Source organism: Pristis pectinata, chromosome 33, assembly GCF_009764475.1.
Source record: "Pristis pectinata isolate sPriPec2 chromosome 33, sPriPec2.1.pri, whole genome shotgun sequence".
NCBI lineage: Eukaryota > Metazoa > Chordata > Chondrichthyes > Rhinopristiformes > Pristidae > Pristis > Pristis pectinata.
This window is the reverse complement of record NC_067437.1, coordinates 18658617-18675536: the sequence shown is the minus strand read 5'-3', so window position 1 is coordinate 18675536 and position 16920 is coordinate 18658617. Positions and strand designations below refer to the sequence as shown.

Genomic DNA, 16920 nt, shown 5'->3' with positions numbered 1-16920 from the left:
TGCCTCAGTACCACTTTCCAGCACTAACCACATACCCCTTGGTTCCTTAATATTCAAATGTCCATTGATAACTGTCTTGAATCCACTCAGAAATGTCTTAGGCCCATTGGGTGGAAAATTCCCAAGATTCACTAACCTTCTTTTCATCTCTATCGTAAATGGGTCCTTATTTTGAGACTATTAACCCTGATGCTAAACACCTCTGTCAGTGTTTACAGAGTATCCTACAAATACCCCTTAAAAATTGTGTTTCAATAAGATCACCTATCATTCTCCTAAACCCAGGAGACTACAAGCCTGGTCCATATAATCTTCCCACAGATGACAAACCAGCCATCCTAGAGATTAATCTGATGAACTTTGATTGCACTCTCTCTACGTCAAGTATAACCTTCCTTAGGTTGGGAGACCAAAACTGTATGTCATATTCCAGACGTGGCCCCACCAGTGTTCTATACAGTTGCAGCAAGATGTCTTTATCTTGTACTTAAATCTTCCGGCAATAAACACCAACATTCGTTTTCCTAATCGTTTGCCGTCCCTGCATGTTAACGTTCAGTGAAGTGTGTACAAAGACATCCATGTTCCTCTAAACACCCGCACCTTCCAATTTCTCACATCGTAAAATTTCCTCTTTTTCCCCCACAGACCCCACTCAACCCATGGAGACCCTGTTCAATCCGTGGAGTTCCTCCAGCAGATTGTTGCTCCAGGTTCCGGCATCTGTTACCCACACATTTCATCCACTGGCTCCTCCCTCCCCTCTCTGGTTCTGATTCCATCCGCTCCCCCAATGGTCCCCATTATCACATTGCTTGCTTATCAGATTCCAGCACAGGTAGCCTTTGTGTCCCCACTTGTCACCCTCCAGCCTCTGCCTCCACCTTCACCCTCCTCCCACCCCTCCTGACATATCTGCCTCCATCTATCATCCACCGGCCTCCACCCCTCCCCCTCTCCTACGTGCCTCGATCTGCCTGTCATCCTTCACCTCTCCTCGGTCCCCCACCTATCACCTCTGGCCCTGTCTCACCTCTCCGCTTTATACTGGCCATCTCCCCTCTCAGTCCTGATGCAGGATTTTGACCCAAAACATCAACCTTTCCTCCCCACCCCCCACAGATGCTGCTTGACCCACAAAGTTCTTCCAGCAGTTTGTTTGTTGCTCCAGATTCAAACGTCTGCAATCTTTTGTGACTCTGTAAGATTTCCTCTGCCTTTTTCTTCCTTCCACCTGTGTTTCCACATTAATGCCTTGCCCTTGCCCATTCACTTAATCTGTCCATATGACTCTATTCATCCTCCTTGCAACCTACCCTGTCACCTCGCTCTGTATCATCAAATGGATTGCTTGGTTCCAGATCACTTTACATTTATCCCCTGAAGTAAAATAAAGAAACCAGATGTTTTGTAATACACAAAAGTGGCAAATTCTTCCAGTCCAAAGGAAGGCTTTTAATTAACATCACAAATCTAAGTATTTCTTTAAACAGAATATTATTTTAAATGATCGGTGGAATGTTGTGGCAAAGAAAATAATACAAATTCTGCATAAAATTATACAAGCGAAAGCAATGCTTTTGTTTATTCATTTTTGGGATCTGGGCATTACTGGCAAGATCAGCATTTATTGTCCATCCCTAATTGCCTTTGAGAACCCTCCTGGAGTTGAGCAGGCTTCTGGAGCCACTGCAGTTCTGTTGGTGAAGTTGCTCCCACGGTGCTGTTGGGAGGGAGATTCGGACCCAGTGACAATGAAGGAACAGTGACATAGAGTTATACTGCTCAGAAGCAGGCCCTTCAGCCCAACTCATCCATGCTGACCAAGCTGCCTACCTGAGCTAGTCCCATTTGCTTGCACCTGATCCATATCCCTCTAAACCTTTCCTATCCATGTGCCTGTCCGAATATCTTTTAATCTTTGTAACTGCACCCACCTCAACCACCTCCTCTGGCAGCTTGTTCCACATACCCACCACCCTCTGCTTGAAGAAGTTGCCCCTCAGATCCCCTTTAAATCTTTCCCATCCCTCCTTATTTTGACATATTTTTGAGTCAGGATGATGCTTGACTTGGAGGGGAACCTGAAGGTGGTGGTAACAGTCACGGGTTTGGAGGTCGGAGTATCCCTCGACTGGCCTGCTCCTCCCCCACCCCTTCCACACCGGGTGCCTCAAGATCAAGGTATGTCTAGACATTGGGACAAGATTGGATACCAAGCCACACAACACCACGGCTGGAAGCCAAAGTCTCCGGGAACCCTGTGTGGCTGTGAACGAGGCTGCGGAGTGTGGAGCAGTCCTGACCGAGCTGACCTTCACTCCACTGGAACAGCTCATCAGACCCACGTGTAGTGGTGAAGTGCAGAACTCAATGAGCAGTCCCCTCAAATACTCAAAGAGAAGCTGTAGGTTCCACATTCTATACACATGGTACACAGTCTCATAAAGGCTACTGTAAGCTCGCAAACCAGCTTAAAAATCTGTTGAATGGATTGATTTGTTCAGCAGTCTCTCCCCAGATCCTCACTGTATTGGGTGTGGACTCCTGCACGGAGAAACCTCCACTGGGGATCTACCTCACTGCTGGGTGGTGGCAGAATGTGCCACCAGAGTGTGTCTGGGTGGCAAACAAAGGAAGTGGAAAGCGTGTGGGGTCAACAGAAACCCCTCGGTGAAGTGTGGAATGGCACAGAGGTGTGAAATGGCTCAAATTGGGTTGGACCAGTTTGCGAGAAGGTTTTCAGGACTTGGGTCTGATGAGTGAAGGTCAGCTTGGTCAGGACTGCTCCACACTTCAAAAGCCTCGTTCACAATCACACAGGTCTCCCGGAAGCTTTGACCACAAGCCTTGGTGTTGTGTGGTTTAGTATTCAATCTGTCCCCTTATCTGGTCACACCTACAGCCAGTCTCCTCCTCCACCAATGGGGCAACACTCTGACTGGAGACATATAGAGTACAGCACGGAAACAGGCCCTTCGGCCCAAATCATCCATGTTGACCAAGATGCCCATTTGCCTGTGTTTGGCCTGTATCCCTCTAACCCCTTCCTATCCATGTACCTGTTCAAGTGTCTTTTAAATGTTATTGTACCTGCCTTAACCACTCCCTCAGGCACCTCGTTCCACATACCCACCACCCCCTGTGTGAAGAAGTTGCCCCTCAGGTCCTTTTAAATCTTTCCCCTCTCACCTTAAACCTATTGGTTCCCTGGGAAAAGACAGAGCGCATTCACCCTATCTGTGCCCCTCATGATTTTACACACCTCTGTAAGGTCACCCCTCATTCTCCTACACTCCAAGGAAAAAAGTCTTAACCTCCCCAACATCTCCCTATAACTCAGGCCCTTGAGTCATTGAAAAATTCTTATAAATCTTCTTTGCACTGTTTCCAGTTTAATTACGTCTTTCCTATAACATGGTGACCAAAACTATACACAATACTCCAGGTGCAGCCTCACCAAAGTCTTGTACAACTTGTATAATGTCACAGTTCCTATACTCAGTAACCTGACTAATGAAAGCCAGTGTGCCAAATGCCTTCTTTACCACCCTGTCTACATGTGACGCCATATCACAGGCTGAAAAAGTCCCAGTAATACTCAGGCTCAGTGAGGTGTGGTTAACACTTGCCGATGGTAACAGTGAGTCATCTTGAAGGCAGTGCCCCAGTGGGAAATAAGTATGTTGCCGTCTGGGATGATGCTCTCCGTATATGTATCTCCTCAGGGGTTAAAGGCAGAGGGTCATGTCCTGGGTACGGAGACATAGAACATTGAACAGTACAGCACAGGAATGAGCTCTCATCTCACCATGTATTGCCAAACTAATTAAGCTGATAGCACCTAATCCCTTCTGTCTACACATAGTCCATATCCCTCCATCCTCTGCACATTCATGCGCCTGTCTGAGAGCCTCTTAAACACTCTATCATATCTGCCTCCACCCCCACCCCTGGCAGCACATTCCAGGCACCCACCACTCTCTGCGTAAAAAACTTGCCCCACACATCTCCTTTGAACTTTCCCACTCTAGTATTAGACATTTATAAGGTATCTTTATTAGTCACACGTACATTGAAACACACAGTGAAATGCATCTTTTGCGTAGAATGTTCTGGGGGCAGCCCGCAGGTGTTGCCACACTTCCGGCACCAACATAGCACGCCCACAACTTCCTAACCTGTACGTCTTTGGAATGTGGAAGGAAACCGGAGCACCCGGAGGAAACCCACGTAGTAACGGGGAGAATGTACAAACTCCTTTACAGACAGTAGCCGGAATCACCATGGATCCCATGCATCTTAATCTTCTGGGTGAGCCTACCATTATGGACACATCCCCATGCATGCCTTCGTCAGTCAGAGCATTGACCACAGGAGTTGGGGCATCATGTTGCAACTGTACAAGATGCCAGTGAGACCACACTTGGAGTGTTGTGTGCAGTTCTGGTCATCCTACTTCAGGAAAGATATGATTAAGCTAGAGAGGGTGCAGAAAAGGTTTGCAAGGATGTTGCTGGGATTGGAGGGCTTGAAGTATAAGGAGAGGCTGAATAGGCTGGGACTTTTTCCCTGGAGCGTAGGAGGCTGAGTGGTGACATACTGAATAGAGGTTTATAAAATCATGAGGGATGGTTAGGGTGGGGGAGTCAACAAATAGAAGACGTAGATTTAAGGTGAGGGGGGAAGATTTAAAAGGGATCTGAGGAGAAACTTCTTCACACAGAGGATGGTGGGTATGTGGAACGAGCTGCCAGAGGAAGCTGTAGACGCGGGTACAATTACGTTTAAAAGACATTTATACAGATAGACGGGTAGGAAAGGTTCAGAGTGATGTGGGCCAAATGCAGGCGAGTGGGACAAGCTTGGATAGACACCATGGTCGGAATGGGCTGAAGGGCCTGTGTCCGTGCTGTATAACTATGACTCTATAACTGACTGCCCACCTCAATCAGAAGGCTCACCAGTGTCAGAAGAAATCAACAAGCTTCTTTTGGGACTTGCAGGGGGCAGGATCAATGTTACCAACTGACCATCACTTGGCGACCAGGGCAAATACTTGGAGCAGTCCTGTCCGCCGTCCCACCTGACTGGTGACTTTCACCTCCAGCTGCCACCTGGTTTCCTCAAGGACGTTCAGGTGGACTCCCAGGTAGAGGAGGAGCATGGTTCTCCATGCAAAGTATCTCCTCCAGGAGGGCCATTTGGCCCATTGGGGTGGTCGTGTTAACAGCAGCCATCAGGTCCCATTGCCCTACTCCTTCCCCGTGGCCTTGCAGGTTGTATGTTTTAAGGATATAACCACAGAAACCATACATGAGCTGGTGTACGCCACCTGGTCTTCCCTACACCACATCATGATCATGTCTCATCTTCAACATGTGTCACTTTCCTTGATTCCATTAGTGCCTGGAAGTGTATCCGTCCCTGTTCGGAATGAGCTCAGTGCTGAGGTCCATCTCCCTGAGGTAGAGGATACCAACGATTCGCCACCCTCCAAGTGAAGAAACTTCTCACCTCAGTCCAAGATACCCTCCTCCTCATCCCGAGACTGGGCCCCCGGTTCCAGACCCGTGAGCCGGGGAAATGTCTGCCCTGCATCCGCCACACTGAGCCCTGAAAGGATTTTGTTATAGAGTGCATTGAGGAGATCAAGTGTTCATCTATTAGCGAATGCCTTCAAGAGTCTGATGACAGCGGGATAGAAGCTGTCCCTGAGCCTGGTGGTGTGTGTTCTCAAACTTTTGTATCTTCCGCTGGATGGGAGGGGGGAGAAGAGAGAACGATCGAGGTGGGAGGGGTCTTGGATTATGCTAGTTCTATGAGGGTTCAATATAATTGCCGCCCTACAACAACCTTCTACACCCCTCTGCCCACCAACTATCTCCGAAATGCAGTCACATAAACAGAAAATACTGGAAACACTCAGCAGGTCAGGCAGCATCTGTGTGGAGAGATACAGAGTTGACGTTTCAGGGCGAAGGTGGTCAGAACTGAAACATTAACGGTTTCACCCTCCACAGACGTTGCTTGACCAGCTGAGTGTTTGCAGCATTTCCTGACTGTATTTTAGATGTTCAACACCTGTAGTTTGTCCTAGCTGCGAGGCGCAGCGACATCTGTGCTAATGTCAGCCGACGGTTGAGAATGTCACACTTATAGGCAGTTGATTCATGCGGCCCGAGGTGACAACAGTTTGAGACGGAAAACACTGGCACCGGGTCTCCGGAGCGTTTGGCATTTCCTGCGAGTCGGGGCGAAGATGCGAGGTGTGAGGTTTGGACCTCTGAGCTGAAACTGCCTGGCTGTTTCCACCACACGGCGTGCGAACCGGCCGGAAACCAGATCTAGGTTACTCTGCAGTCATCTCACCACTTTCCGATTTAGTTGAAACCTTCGGTTTTCGTTTATCAGTTTCGCAACGCTAACTTCCGAAGTGTGCACCAAGCGGGTTTCATAACCTTAACCCTCCCAGGAGACCGCCAGGGCTGGCCCCGGGTTCAGACAGCGCCGGAGCCGTCGGCATCAATCAGTGGGCGCCCTCTTCCCCCAGCAACGGCGGGGAGGAGACGTTGAACAAAACCACCGGCTGATGCAGCCACCGGTCAGAGGGCGAGTGTTTATCGATAAATCAGTTCAGACACGGGCTGGTATGAACCCTCGGCTGACGTGGATCCTACTGATGTGGGCCAGTTGTAAGTAGCTGCTCATTCACCAGGCGCGGATATAGGCGAGCATCGCCCACCTGTAGACCCCAGCCCCTGCGATCAATGGACCCATTCATTCACCGACCCATTCCTTGGATTGATACAACCCTTCACCCACCCCTGGACCTCGGTCCCCATCGCCCACCTGTAGACCCTAGCCCATTTATCCACCCTACCCCCTATTCCTTGGGTCCCTCTCTCCCCACCCATTGACTTGGTCCCTCTACACACCCACGCCGCTCTACACACCCTCTACACGCCGCCCTCCCCACTTCCATCGACCCCTTGCATTGCGACCACCTGTGGAACAACGGTGCAGACCTCTCGATCCAGCCCGTCCCTCCTCCCCCCCCCCCCGCCCCACCACCTCCCCGCCGTTAGCAACACGGTTTGCCGGTGTTTTACTAAGTATGACACGTTTATATTTTCATGCGGTGGCACCAACGCGGGTGTCTCGGAATGACTCCAGAGGTGTTTGAACCAAGGTCGCGAATGCCGCAAATCATAGAGCGAATTTCCAATGCAAGCCGGCAGAATCGGCAGCGTTTGGGGCAGATGTTGGACACTGTCACTGTTACACCTTTCTCCCGGTCGGATGCAGATCCCCGCACCTCTGCCGCGATGTCCTGGAGCTCGGCGCACGCCGGAGACACGGTAACACTGGAGTGCCGTTTGCAGGAGACATCCGATCTGTTGTACTGGTTCATGCAACGTCCCGGTCAAGGACCCACCACCATCCTGTTCCACCGCGCCTCCGCCAACTTCGTGACTTACTATAACGGCTACGGGAGTTATTTCACCCCCTCGTTTGACGCCAGAACCCTCAGCTCCCGACTCAGGATTGCGAATGTCAGTGTTTCGGACGCCGGAGTGTATTACTGCGCCGCCCGGACCGGGGGCCACATGAGGTTCGGGTCTGGGACTGCGCTGGCGGTGACAGGTAGGAAACCAGACCACTCCCCCACCCCCCCTTTCCCCACCGCTCCCAAACCGCCGGGGTCGTTGGGGGAGAGAAGGGAAAACGGTATCAGACCTGGGCTGGTCTCTCTGTTCATACAGAATGATTTGCATTTACATAGTGCCTGTTACAGCCCTGGGCGATGTAGGGGAGTAACTGGAGTCACTGGTTTGAGAGGTGCTTCTGTGCAGGAGAACTGTTCGTTCACCCCTGACCTGCGCATCTCGCTGCTTTGAAATCAGGGTTACTGTTCAAGCGTTCAATTCACTTCCCGGGATAGCAAAAGCAAACTGGAAATCCGATATAAAAACCAGGAAATGCCAGGAATGCTCCTCAGGTCGGGCAGCGTCGGTGGAGAGAGAAACTGGATGACCCCGCATCAGAACGAGAGGGTGGAGAGGAGACGTGTTTGAGTGGCGAGGAAGGGGGAGCGCTGGGGAGGGGAGAGAGTGGGGCTGAGGGAGGCCGTGAAGCGTGTTGACAGCAGCCACTGTCTCTGGAGGAGGTGTGGATGAGGACGGGCAAGAGACAGGGCTGAGTCACTCCCAATCTCCATCCCACTCCCACTGTCACCAACCCTGTCCTAGGAGAGCCCAAGGTAAGTCGGGGAACAGCTCCTCGACGCTGTCCTCCAGGCTAAACATTGAGTGGAACAATTTCAGAAAGCTAGCTTTTCCAGTTTGTGTCAGAACGGGCCAGTTGTGATGTAAATTCATCCACCTATAATATGTATCCATTTTCCCTCTCCACAGATGCTGCCTGACCTGTTGGGCTCTTTCAGCATTCTGTTTTATCTCAAATTTCCAGCAACTGCAGGGTTTTGTATCTGACAGTCCTGGGACTTTGTTCTCTCCCTCACCCCGCCACCCCTCCCATTAGAGTCTTGTCCAGACAGATTAGATGCCATCACACCCTCCCTCAGCTGAGAACCAGTCGGTCACCCAACTCTGCCCTCTCACAAACATTGTGTTTGTTCTCCACACCCTCCCCCCTCTCTGCAATTTAAGACACCCCTAAAGTCAATCATAGAATGGTTACAGCACAGAAGGAGGACATTTGGTTCATCATGTCTGTGCTGTCTCTCTACCAGAGCACCCCACGTTCCACTCCCAGGTCCTTTTTCCATAGCTTTGCAAATTTATCTCCACCCTACGGTCATCCACCTCCCACCGGAAGGCTCAGTGGAAGCTGGCTCCTCTACATCTGCAGCCTGTGCGTTCCAGACTCGAACCACATGCCGCATAAACAGTTTTCCCTTATGCCACTGTTCATTCTCTCCCCTTCCCCTGACCTTCACCCCTCCACCTGTGGGAGCAATCTCCCACTGTTCATGATGTAAATTGCTAAATTGCTTTATTATTGTTACAAGAGACTATCAGAAATAGGAGCAGAATTAGGCCATTTGGCCCTCTGCCATTTGATCATGGCTGATTTATTTTTCCCTCTGAACCCCGATCTCCTGCCTTCTCCCTGTAACCTTTGACGCCCTTGCTGATCAAGAACCTATCAACCTCTGCTTGAAATATACCTAATGACTTGGCCTCCACAGCCCTCTGTGGCAAAGAATTCCACAGATTCACCACCCTCTGGCTGAAGAAATTCCTCCTCAGCTCTCTTCTAAAGGGACGTCCTTCTATTCTGAGGCTGTGCCCTCTGGTCCTGGACTCTCCCACTACTGGAAACATCCTCTCCATGTCCACTCTATACAGGCCTTTCAATATTCAGTAGGTTTCAATGAGATTGCCCCCTTCATCCTTCTAAACTCCAGTGAGTACAGGCCCAGAACTCTTTCATTCCCAGGATCATTCTCTGGACCCTCTCCAATGCCAACACATCCTTCCTTAGATACGGGGCCCAAAACTGCTCACAATACTCCAAATGTGGTTTGACCAATGCCTTATAAAGCCTCAGCATTATATCCTTGCTTTTATATTCTAGTCCTCTCAAAATGAATGCTAACATTGCATTTGCCTTCTGTACTACCGACTCAACCTGCAAGTTATCCTTTAGGGAATCCTGCGCTGGGATTCCCGAGTCCCTTTGCACCTCCGATTTCTCAATTTTCTCCCTGTTTAGAAAATAGGCTACACCATTATTCCTTCTACCAAAGTGCATGACCGTACACTTCCCTGCGCTGTATTCCATCTGCCACTTCTTTGCCCATTCTCCCAACTTGTCCAAGTCCTCCAGCAGACTCCCTGCTTCCTTAACGCTACCTATCTTTGTATCATCCACAAACTTGGCCACAAAACCATCAATTCTATCATCCAGATCATTAACATACAACGTGAAAAGTAGTGGACCCAACACCGACCTCTGCGGAACACCACGTCATTGGCAGCCAACCAGAAAAGGCCCCTTTATTCCCACTCTGCCTTCTGCCAGTCAGCCAATCTTCTATCCATGCTAGGGCCTTTCCTGTAATACCATGGGCTCCTATCCTGTTTAGCAGCCTCACGCGCAGCACCTTGTCAAAGGCTTTCTGAAAATCCAAGTAAACAACATCCACTGACTCTCCTTTGTCTATCCTGCCTGTTACTTCCTCAAAGAATTCCAACAGATTTGTCAGGCAAGATCTCCCCTTAAGGAAACCATGGCCTATTTTATCATGAGCTTCCAAGTATCCCAAAGCGTCATCCTTAATAATAAACTCTAACAGCGTGAATGCTATCATATTACGACTACTTAATTTACGATTCCTTTACCTTAAGCTCCCTAATCAAATCTGGTTCATTGCACAACACCAAATCCAGAATTGCCTTTTCCCTAGTGGGCTCGACCATAAGCTGCTCTAAAGAGCCAGCTTGTAGGCATTCTACAAATTCCTTCTCCTGGGATCCAGTACAAACCTGATTTTCCCAATCTACCTGTATATTGAAATCCCCCATGACCACCGTAACATTGCCCTTTTCACATGCCTTTTCTATCTCCTGTTGTAATTTGTACCCCACATCCTGGCTACAATTCAGAGGCCTGCATGTAACTCCCAACAGGGTCTGTTTACTCTTGCAGTTTCTTAACTCTACCCACAAGGACTCCACGTCTTCTGATCCTATGTCACTTGTTGCTAAGGATTTGATTTCACTTTCTACCAATGGAGCCACCCCACCCCCTCTGCCCAGCTGCCTGTCTTTTCGACAGGATGTGTATCCTTGGATGTTTAGCTCCCAGCTCTGATCTTCTTTCAACCACGACTCTGTGACGCCCATAACGTCGTACCTGCCAATTTCTAACTGCGCTCTAAGCTCATCTACCTTATTTCGTATACTGCATGCATTCACCGAGGTACAGTGAAAAACATTGTTTTGCATTCCATCCATAGAGATCATTTCATTACAACAGTGCCTTGAGGTAGTATGAGGGGGAAACAATAACAGAATGCAGAATAAAAGGTTACAGTTACAGAGAAAGTGCAGTGCAGGCAGACAATAAGGTGCAAGGCCATAATGAGTTAGATAGTGAGGTCAAGAGTCCACTTATCATACTAGGGAATTGCTCATTAGTCTTATTACAGTGGGACAGAAGATGTCCTTGAGCCTGGTGGTACGTGCTTTCAGGCTTTTGTACTTTCTGCCCGATGGGAGAGGGGAGGAGAGAGAATGTCCAGACTCGGTGGGGTCTTTGATTATGTTGGCTGTTTTACCGAGGCAGTGAGAAGTGTAGGCAAAGTTCATGGAGGGGAGACCCCTCCTCATATTATATACTTCTATTAGACCTTCCCTCCAAAACAAACAGCCCCAACCCCTCCAAATGAAGTACCTCATCTCAGGAACCATTCTCATCTTATTCCTTTAATGTGGCGACCAGAAGTGAACACTATGTTACAGCTGAGGCCAAACAAGCGTTTTGTAATGGTTCAGCGTGACTTCCCTGCTCTTCTGTTCGATGCCTCCATTGAGAAAGGCTTGTGTTTGCCTTATTAACTGCCTTCTCAACCCGCCCTGCCACTTTCAATGATCTGTTGTCCCAAAACCCTTCTGCTCCTGCACCCCTTTCAGAACTCGGTTCCAAGTTGTCTCTCCTCCTTCTTCCACACAAATTGCATCACTCAACATTAAACTTTCTCTGCTGCAACTGCCCATTCCAACAACCTGTGTATCTTCTGCTGCATGTTTGAGTCATGTGCAAATGTAGAAATTGTGGCTTGCACCCCCAAGCAACGTCATTAAGATGGATTAAATAAAGCAATGGCCCTGCTGCCAATCCCTGGGGAAGACCACTATTCATCAAGTAGCCCTTGCCCACAGCCTGGTTTCTAATTTCTCCTCGTTCTGATGGAAGAGGATTGACGTGAAACATTACCTCTGTGTCTCTCTCTCCACAAATGCTGCCCGACCTGCTGAGTGTTTTCAGGGGTGTTTGTTTCTATTCCATTTCTTTGAAATTCAGTTGCACTTTCGACAGAGATTTCAACTTATTTAATGCAGGCAACTTCAAACCTCTTGCAGCGAAATTGCGCAGAAATGCAGTAAATATCCCTGCACTAAGTCTTGCACCTGAACTTTTTCAACTGCCACAGGCTTTCATTTGCTGAAGTTAGTTGGTAGAAACAAGCAAACTACCTGGTCAGCTGGTATTTGAGAGTTATGTCCCGCAGAGCGAGATGTATTATACAGTGAGAAATACCATATGTATGTGGAGCTGGGTCACAGAAACTTTCTGCACAGTTCCTCCTTTCTATTTCAGCTTTCCAGATTTTTCACTTTTTATAACCTACTTTTCTCAGTACAACTACAGATTATTTACGTATCACTGCAGCTCAGCAAATGTCAAAAGCCAGGTCCACAGTACTTTTTTGCCCCTGTGAAGGTGCAGAACCTCAGTATTGAAACGGAGCCCGTTTTTCTGTGGTGGTATAACTCTGGATATTACAGGTTCAATTGAGACTAGGATATACGTTGATTTTTCACTGTATTATGGACGTTGTTAGTAGGGATTCAGACTGTTTATTTTGTGTCAATTTTGTAAAATTAGCGGCAAATATATATTTAAGAGAAGAAACCCAGGGGCGATTGATGAATTTCAAATACAAACAGTTCTGTTTCCCTATTGCAAATAGGATATAAAGCGATTGGTGAATCAGGGAACGCTATTTGTTTTACGGGGCTAAATTGTTGGAACAAGATTTCGATCCGGAACTAGAGAATCACTTGAAAGTCGCTTTGAAAGTTGACAAGCAGAAAAAAGCAGCCTTGGGGGAAAAAGTGTTGGAAAAAAACCCGTTTCCTTGTAACTTCCCCGCGGTAATCAGACACGGTTGTCCCTCAAGAACACAGGCTGCCAGTGTCACTGCGGCAGGCCAGTGGGAATCGACAAGCAATCGCTTCTGTTGATACAAGGATTAAACAATGTAACGTACAGCCTTTAGTTTTTTTTAAAATAAACTTATAGCTATTAAAAACACATTTAATTTTGAAAATAGTGCAGGAAAAAATACTTTATTATTGAGAGTCTGAAACTCTCCAGTGTAGCGGTTGCTACCGCGGAATAAAGCAAGACTCTACTCGGAGGATTGCCAAACAAGAACTGGTTTATTTTCCCGCCTTGCGTGGGCCCTTTAAGGGAGAATGTTCCCACCCAAAACAACCGGCAATGACGTAAGTCCTACGTCATCAGGACTTTCCTGCGCGCGGGTTCTCCCCGTCGCTCGGAAAGACGAGGCCCGCCGCCATTTTGGGCCTTGTCGCTCCAACGCCGCGCGACCCGACTGCCGAGCCGGTTCGCCCGACTAGACGGTGAGTCGCCACACCAGCCCCTAACCCCCCTTTCTCCAATGACACAGTTGTAACGTGAGGTTTCTTAGGGAACGCATGGCAGAAGGACTACACTGCAGTGGTTATAAGCTGTTTCAGGGTTTCCTCTTTCGGGGAGGAACTGGTTAGATTTCTGTGCCCACGTTGTTTGTAAGGTAACCAGGCTTTGAATGAATCTTGTATGTCAGAATAACCCAATGATTTGTGATTGTTGCAGTTTGCAAATTATACTCAGGAAATAATCTGAGGAGGTTTGCAGGTCGTTCCTTGTAGCGGATGTGGATAATATGGGCTGGAACCTGTTGAAAAGTTTCAGATCATGAGAAGAATTATAAGTTAACGATCCCTGGGAATCCATTATTTGCTGGTATTTAGTCTCAAGCATAACTAGAAAACTTTGAGTCAGATTTTGCTTCAAAAAATTACAATCGCAAGACTCTGGTGTTTCTATGTGCCAGTCAGCCAGTAACTTACAGTGAGGAGATACCCCGTGAGTTGTGGATCACCACTGACTTCTGGACAATTCAAACTTCATATTAACCTGACCACCCCAAGCTTAACCAATTGCTTTATGAAGTTGCTGGATTGTGCATTAGTTACTCATTAAACTGGACACAGAAAATTATGACTAATAATTAATAGTATACATACATTTCCTCATAATGGTGATCGTTAATGACTGCCAATCAACCTCTCTTGCTGAGGAAGTGTGTAGAACCTCGTTCCTTCAGGTTATGAAAGATCTGTAGGAGACTTTGGAAATATTTTTAACTTATACTTTCTTTTGTTACTTTTTCTTTCTGGCTCTCTGTATGTATGTGATGTAACATTGGTTTTATTCACTTTAATGAACCCTAGTCTTTTCTCTGTTGATTTTCAGTCCTAAGTCTCTTGGCACCGTCCTCTTGTTCATTCAGTATCCTATTTCCCTCATCTCCCCACTGTCTCTGTATTCATCGGGTTAGTCAATACTTTGTTAAAAATAAATATGAAAGATTATAGAACAATTCCAGGGTATGGGTCCATGTGTGAAATCTGTGAGATTTTCTCCTCCAGTTAAATCTGTCGAATGGCCACCAAGGAGTGAGCTGCAGGCTGGCGCCTGAAAAAAACGTTTGAATGATTCGCATGCAGTAGGATGGAAACCTAGGAGCATGTTACAAGCTTCCATCTGTAAGAGTGGTTTGGGTAATTTGTATATAAAGCAATAGTTATCTCAGAACAAATTACAGGCTGCTTTAATCAAAGGCTTTGGATGTGTTTCCCCAGATTAAAAGATACCAGAGATCGAGGAAGAGTTTGGAATTCATCTGTGGTTTTGATAGTTTATGTAAAGAGAAATGGAATAAGTTATAGCTTGAAATTTGGTAAATATTCCAGTCCCTGAGACACAGACCTTCAGCAGTGAATCTAAGACAGGGGTCAAGTTTAATAAATAGTGACAGGAAAGATATCAATAAGCTTGAAAGAGTGCAGAGAAAGTTTACAAGGATGTTACTGGGACTTGAGGACCTGAGTTATAGGGAGAGGTTGAATAGGTTAGGGCTTTATTCCCTGGAGCGCAGGAGAATGAGGGGAGATCATATAGAGGTATACAATATTATGAGGGGTACAGGTAGGGGAAAAAGCCTTTACGCATTCACCGTAAGGTTGGGTGAGACTAGAACTAGAGGACATAGGTTTAGGGTGAAAGGTGAAATATTGAAGGGAAATCTGAGGGGGAACTTCTTCACTCAGAGGGTGGCGCAAGTGTGGAATGAGCTGCCAGTGGAAGTTGTGGATTTTGCGGGTTCAAATGTAACATTTAAGAGAAGTTTGGATAGGTCCATGGATGGGAGGTGTTTGGAGGGATATGGTCCGGGTGCAGGTGGATGAGACTAGGCAGAAGATCAAGCAGCATGGACTAGATGGGCCGAAGGGCCTGTTTCTGCGCTGTAGTGCTCTATGACTCTATGAAATGTCACTTTGTGCAGAGGATTGCCGCCACTGAAAATCACTAAAATCAGGCAATATACTTTTGTGTGTTTTCACACTCTTTCTTGCCTACTTGCCCAGAAGTCATTGTGAATTCAGCTGGTTTCTGCACTCAATCCTCTTTGACTTCAGTGAACAGCACAACACCGGGCATTGTTTTGGGGTTTAACTGACAACCAATGAAAATGCAAACCTGTAACTGTAAGGACAGTATACTTTTGTAATTGATTCTAAGAGTTACAAACTCCCCATCAGTTGAAGATATGAATGAGCAAAGCATAGAGGGATATGGAATTAATGCAGGTGTGGGATTGGTAGAGAAAGGCAGATCAGCATAGATGGTGGGCTGAAGCAAGACTGCAGACACTGCAGTGAGTTGTGGACACAGCCCAGCACATCACGGAAACCAGCCTCCCTTCCGTGGACTCTGTCTACACTTCTTGCTGCCTCGGTAAAGCAGCCAGCATAATCAAAGACCCCACCCACCCTGGACATTCTCTCTTCTCCCCCCTCCCATTGGACAGAAGATACAAAAGCCTGAAAGCATGTACCACCAGGCTCAAGTACAGCTTCTATCCTGCTGTTGTAAGACTATTGAATGGTTCCCTAGTATGGTAAGATAGACCCTTGACATCACAGTCTACCTTGTTATGACCTTGCACCTTATTGTCTACCTGCAAAGCACTTCGCTGTAGCTGTGACACTTTACTCTGCATTCTGCACTGTGTAGTGAATTGACCTGTATGAATGGTATACAAGACAAGTTTTTCACTGTACCTCAGTATATGTGACAATAATAGACACATTAGATTTTAGATAGACACATGTCTGTTAGATAGACACATAAATGATAGAAAAATAGGGGGCTATGTGGGAGGGAAGGGTTAGATAGATCGTAGAGCAGGATAAAATGTCGGCACAACATTGTGGGCTGAAGGGCCTGTACCGTGCTGTAGTGTTCTATGTTCTATGTAATAAACCAATTCCAATTCCAATTCTACGCTGTACAAACCTATAAAGAGTAGTGAATAAATACTTGTCTAGACCATGGTACTCGGTCCAGAAATGGTGTTTTTTTCTTTGTACTTGCTTCATTTTTCATAGAATCGTAGCCTGTTGACTATATGGCAGCTTCCGGTACATCCTTTCTCCGAGTACACCCATCCTGTCGGTCCCATTCCCCCAGTCTCTCCAGTCGACCCCAAGTGCGTTATCCAGTTCCCCAATGAAAGCCCTCTGTGATCCTGCTCCCTCTGTCCCTACAGGCAGTGAGTTCGAGATCATAACTTTTCCCTGTGTAAAATGTTCTTCCTCACATTTGCTTTGTATCTACTGCCCAACATTTCAAGCCCTGATGCCTGAACCATCCACTCATTGAAGTCCCAAAGACATGTGGATTGGTGGGATAATTGGTCACTGTAAGTTTCCTCTAGTGTGTGGGTGAGTGGTAGAATCTGGGGGGAGTACATGGGAATGTGGGGAGGGTCACATGGAATTAGAGTAAGTGGTCAGCATGGGCCTGGTGGGC

General features: G+C 47.4%; 1 protein-coding gene across 2 annotated transcripts in view; it reads left to right on the top strand.

Moving 5' to 3' along the window:
* The first annotated feature begins 6494 nt into the window (after positions 1–6494).
* The window catches only part of LOC127585689 (uncharacterized), a 28895-nt gene continuing 18469 nt past the window's right edge, over positions 6495–16920 (top strand). For both annotated transcript variants that reach the window (XM_052043372.1, XM_052043371.1), the window contains exons 1-2: positions 6495–6695; positions 7309–7647. In XM_052043372.1, the coding sequence (XP_051899332.1) occupies positions 6593–6695; positions 7309–7647 (442 nt within the window). In that variant the 5' untranslated portion in view covers positions 6495–6592. The remainder of the gene's footprint in view (positions 6696–7308; positions 7648–16920) is intronic.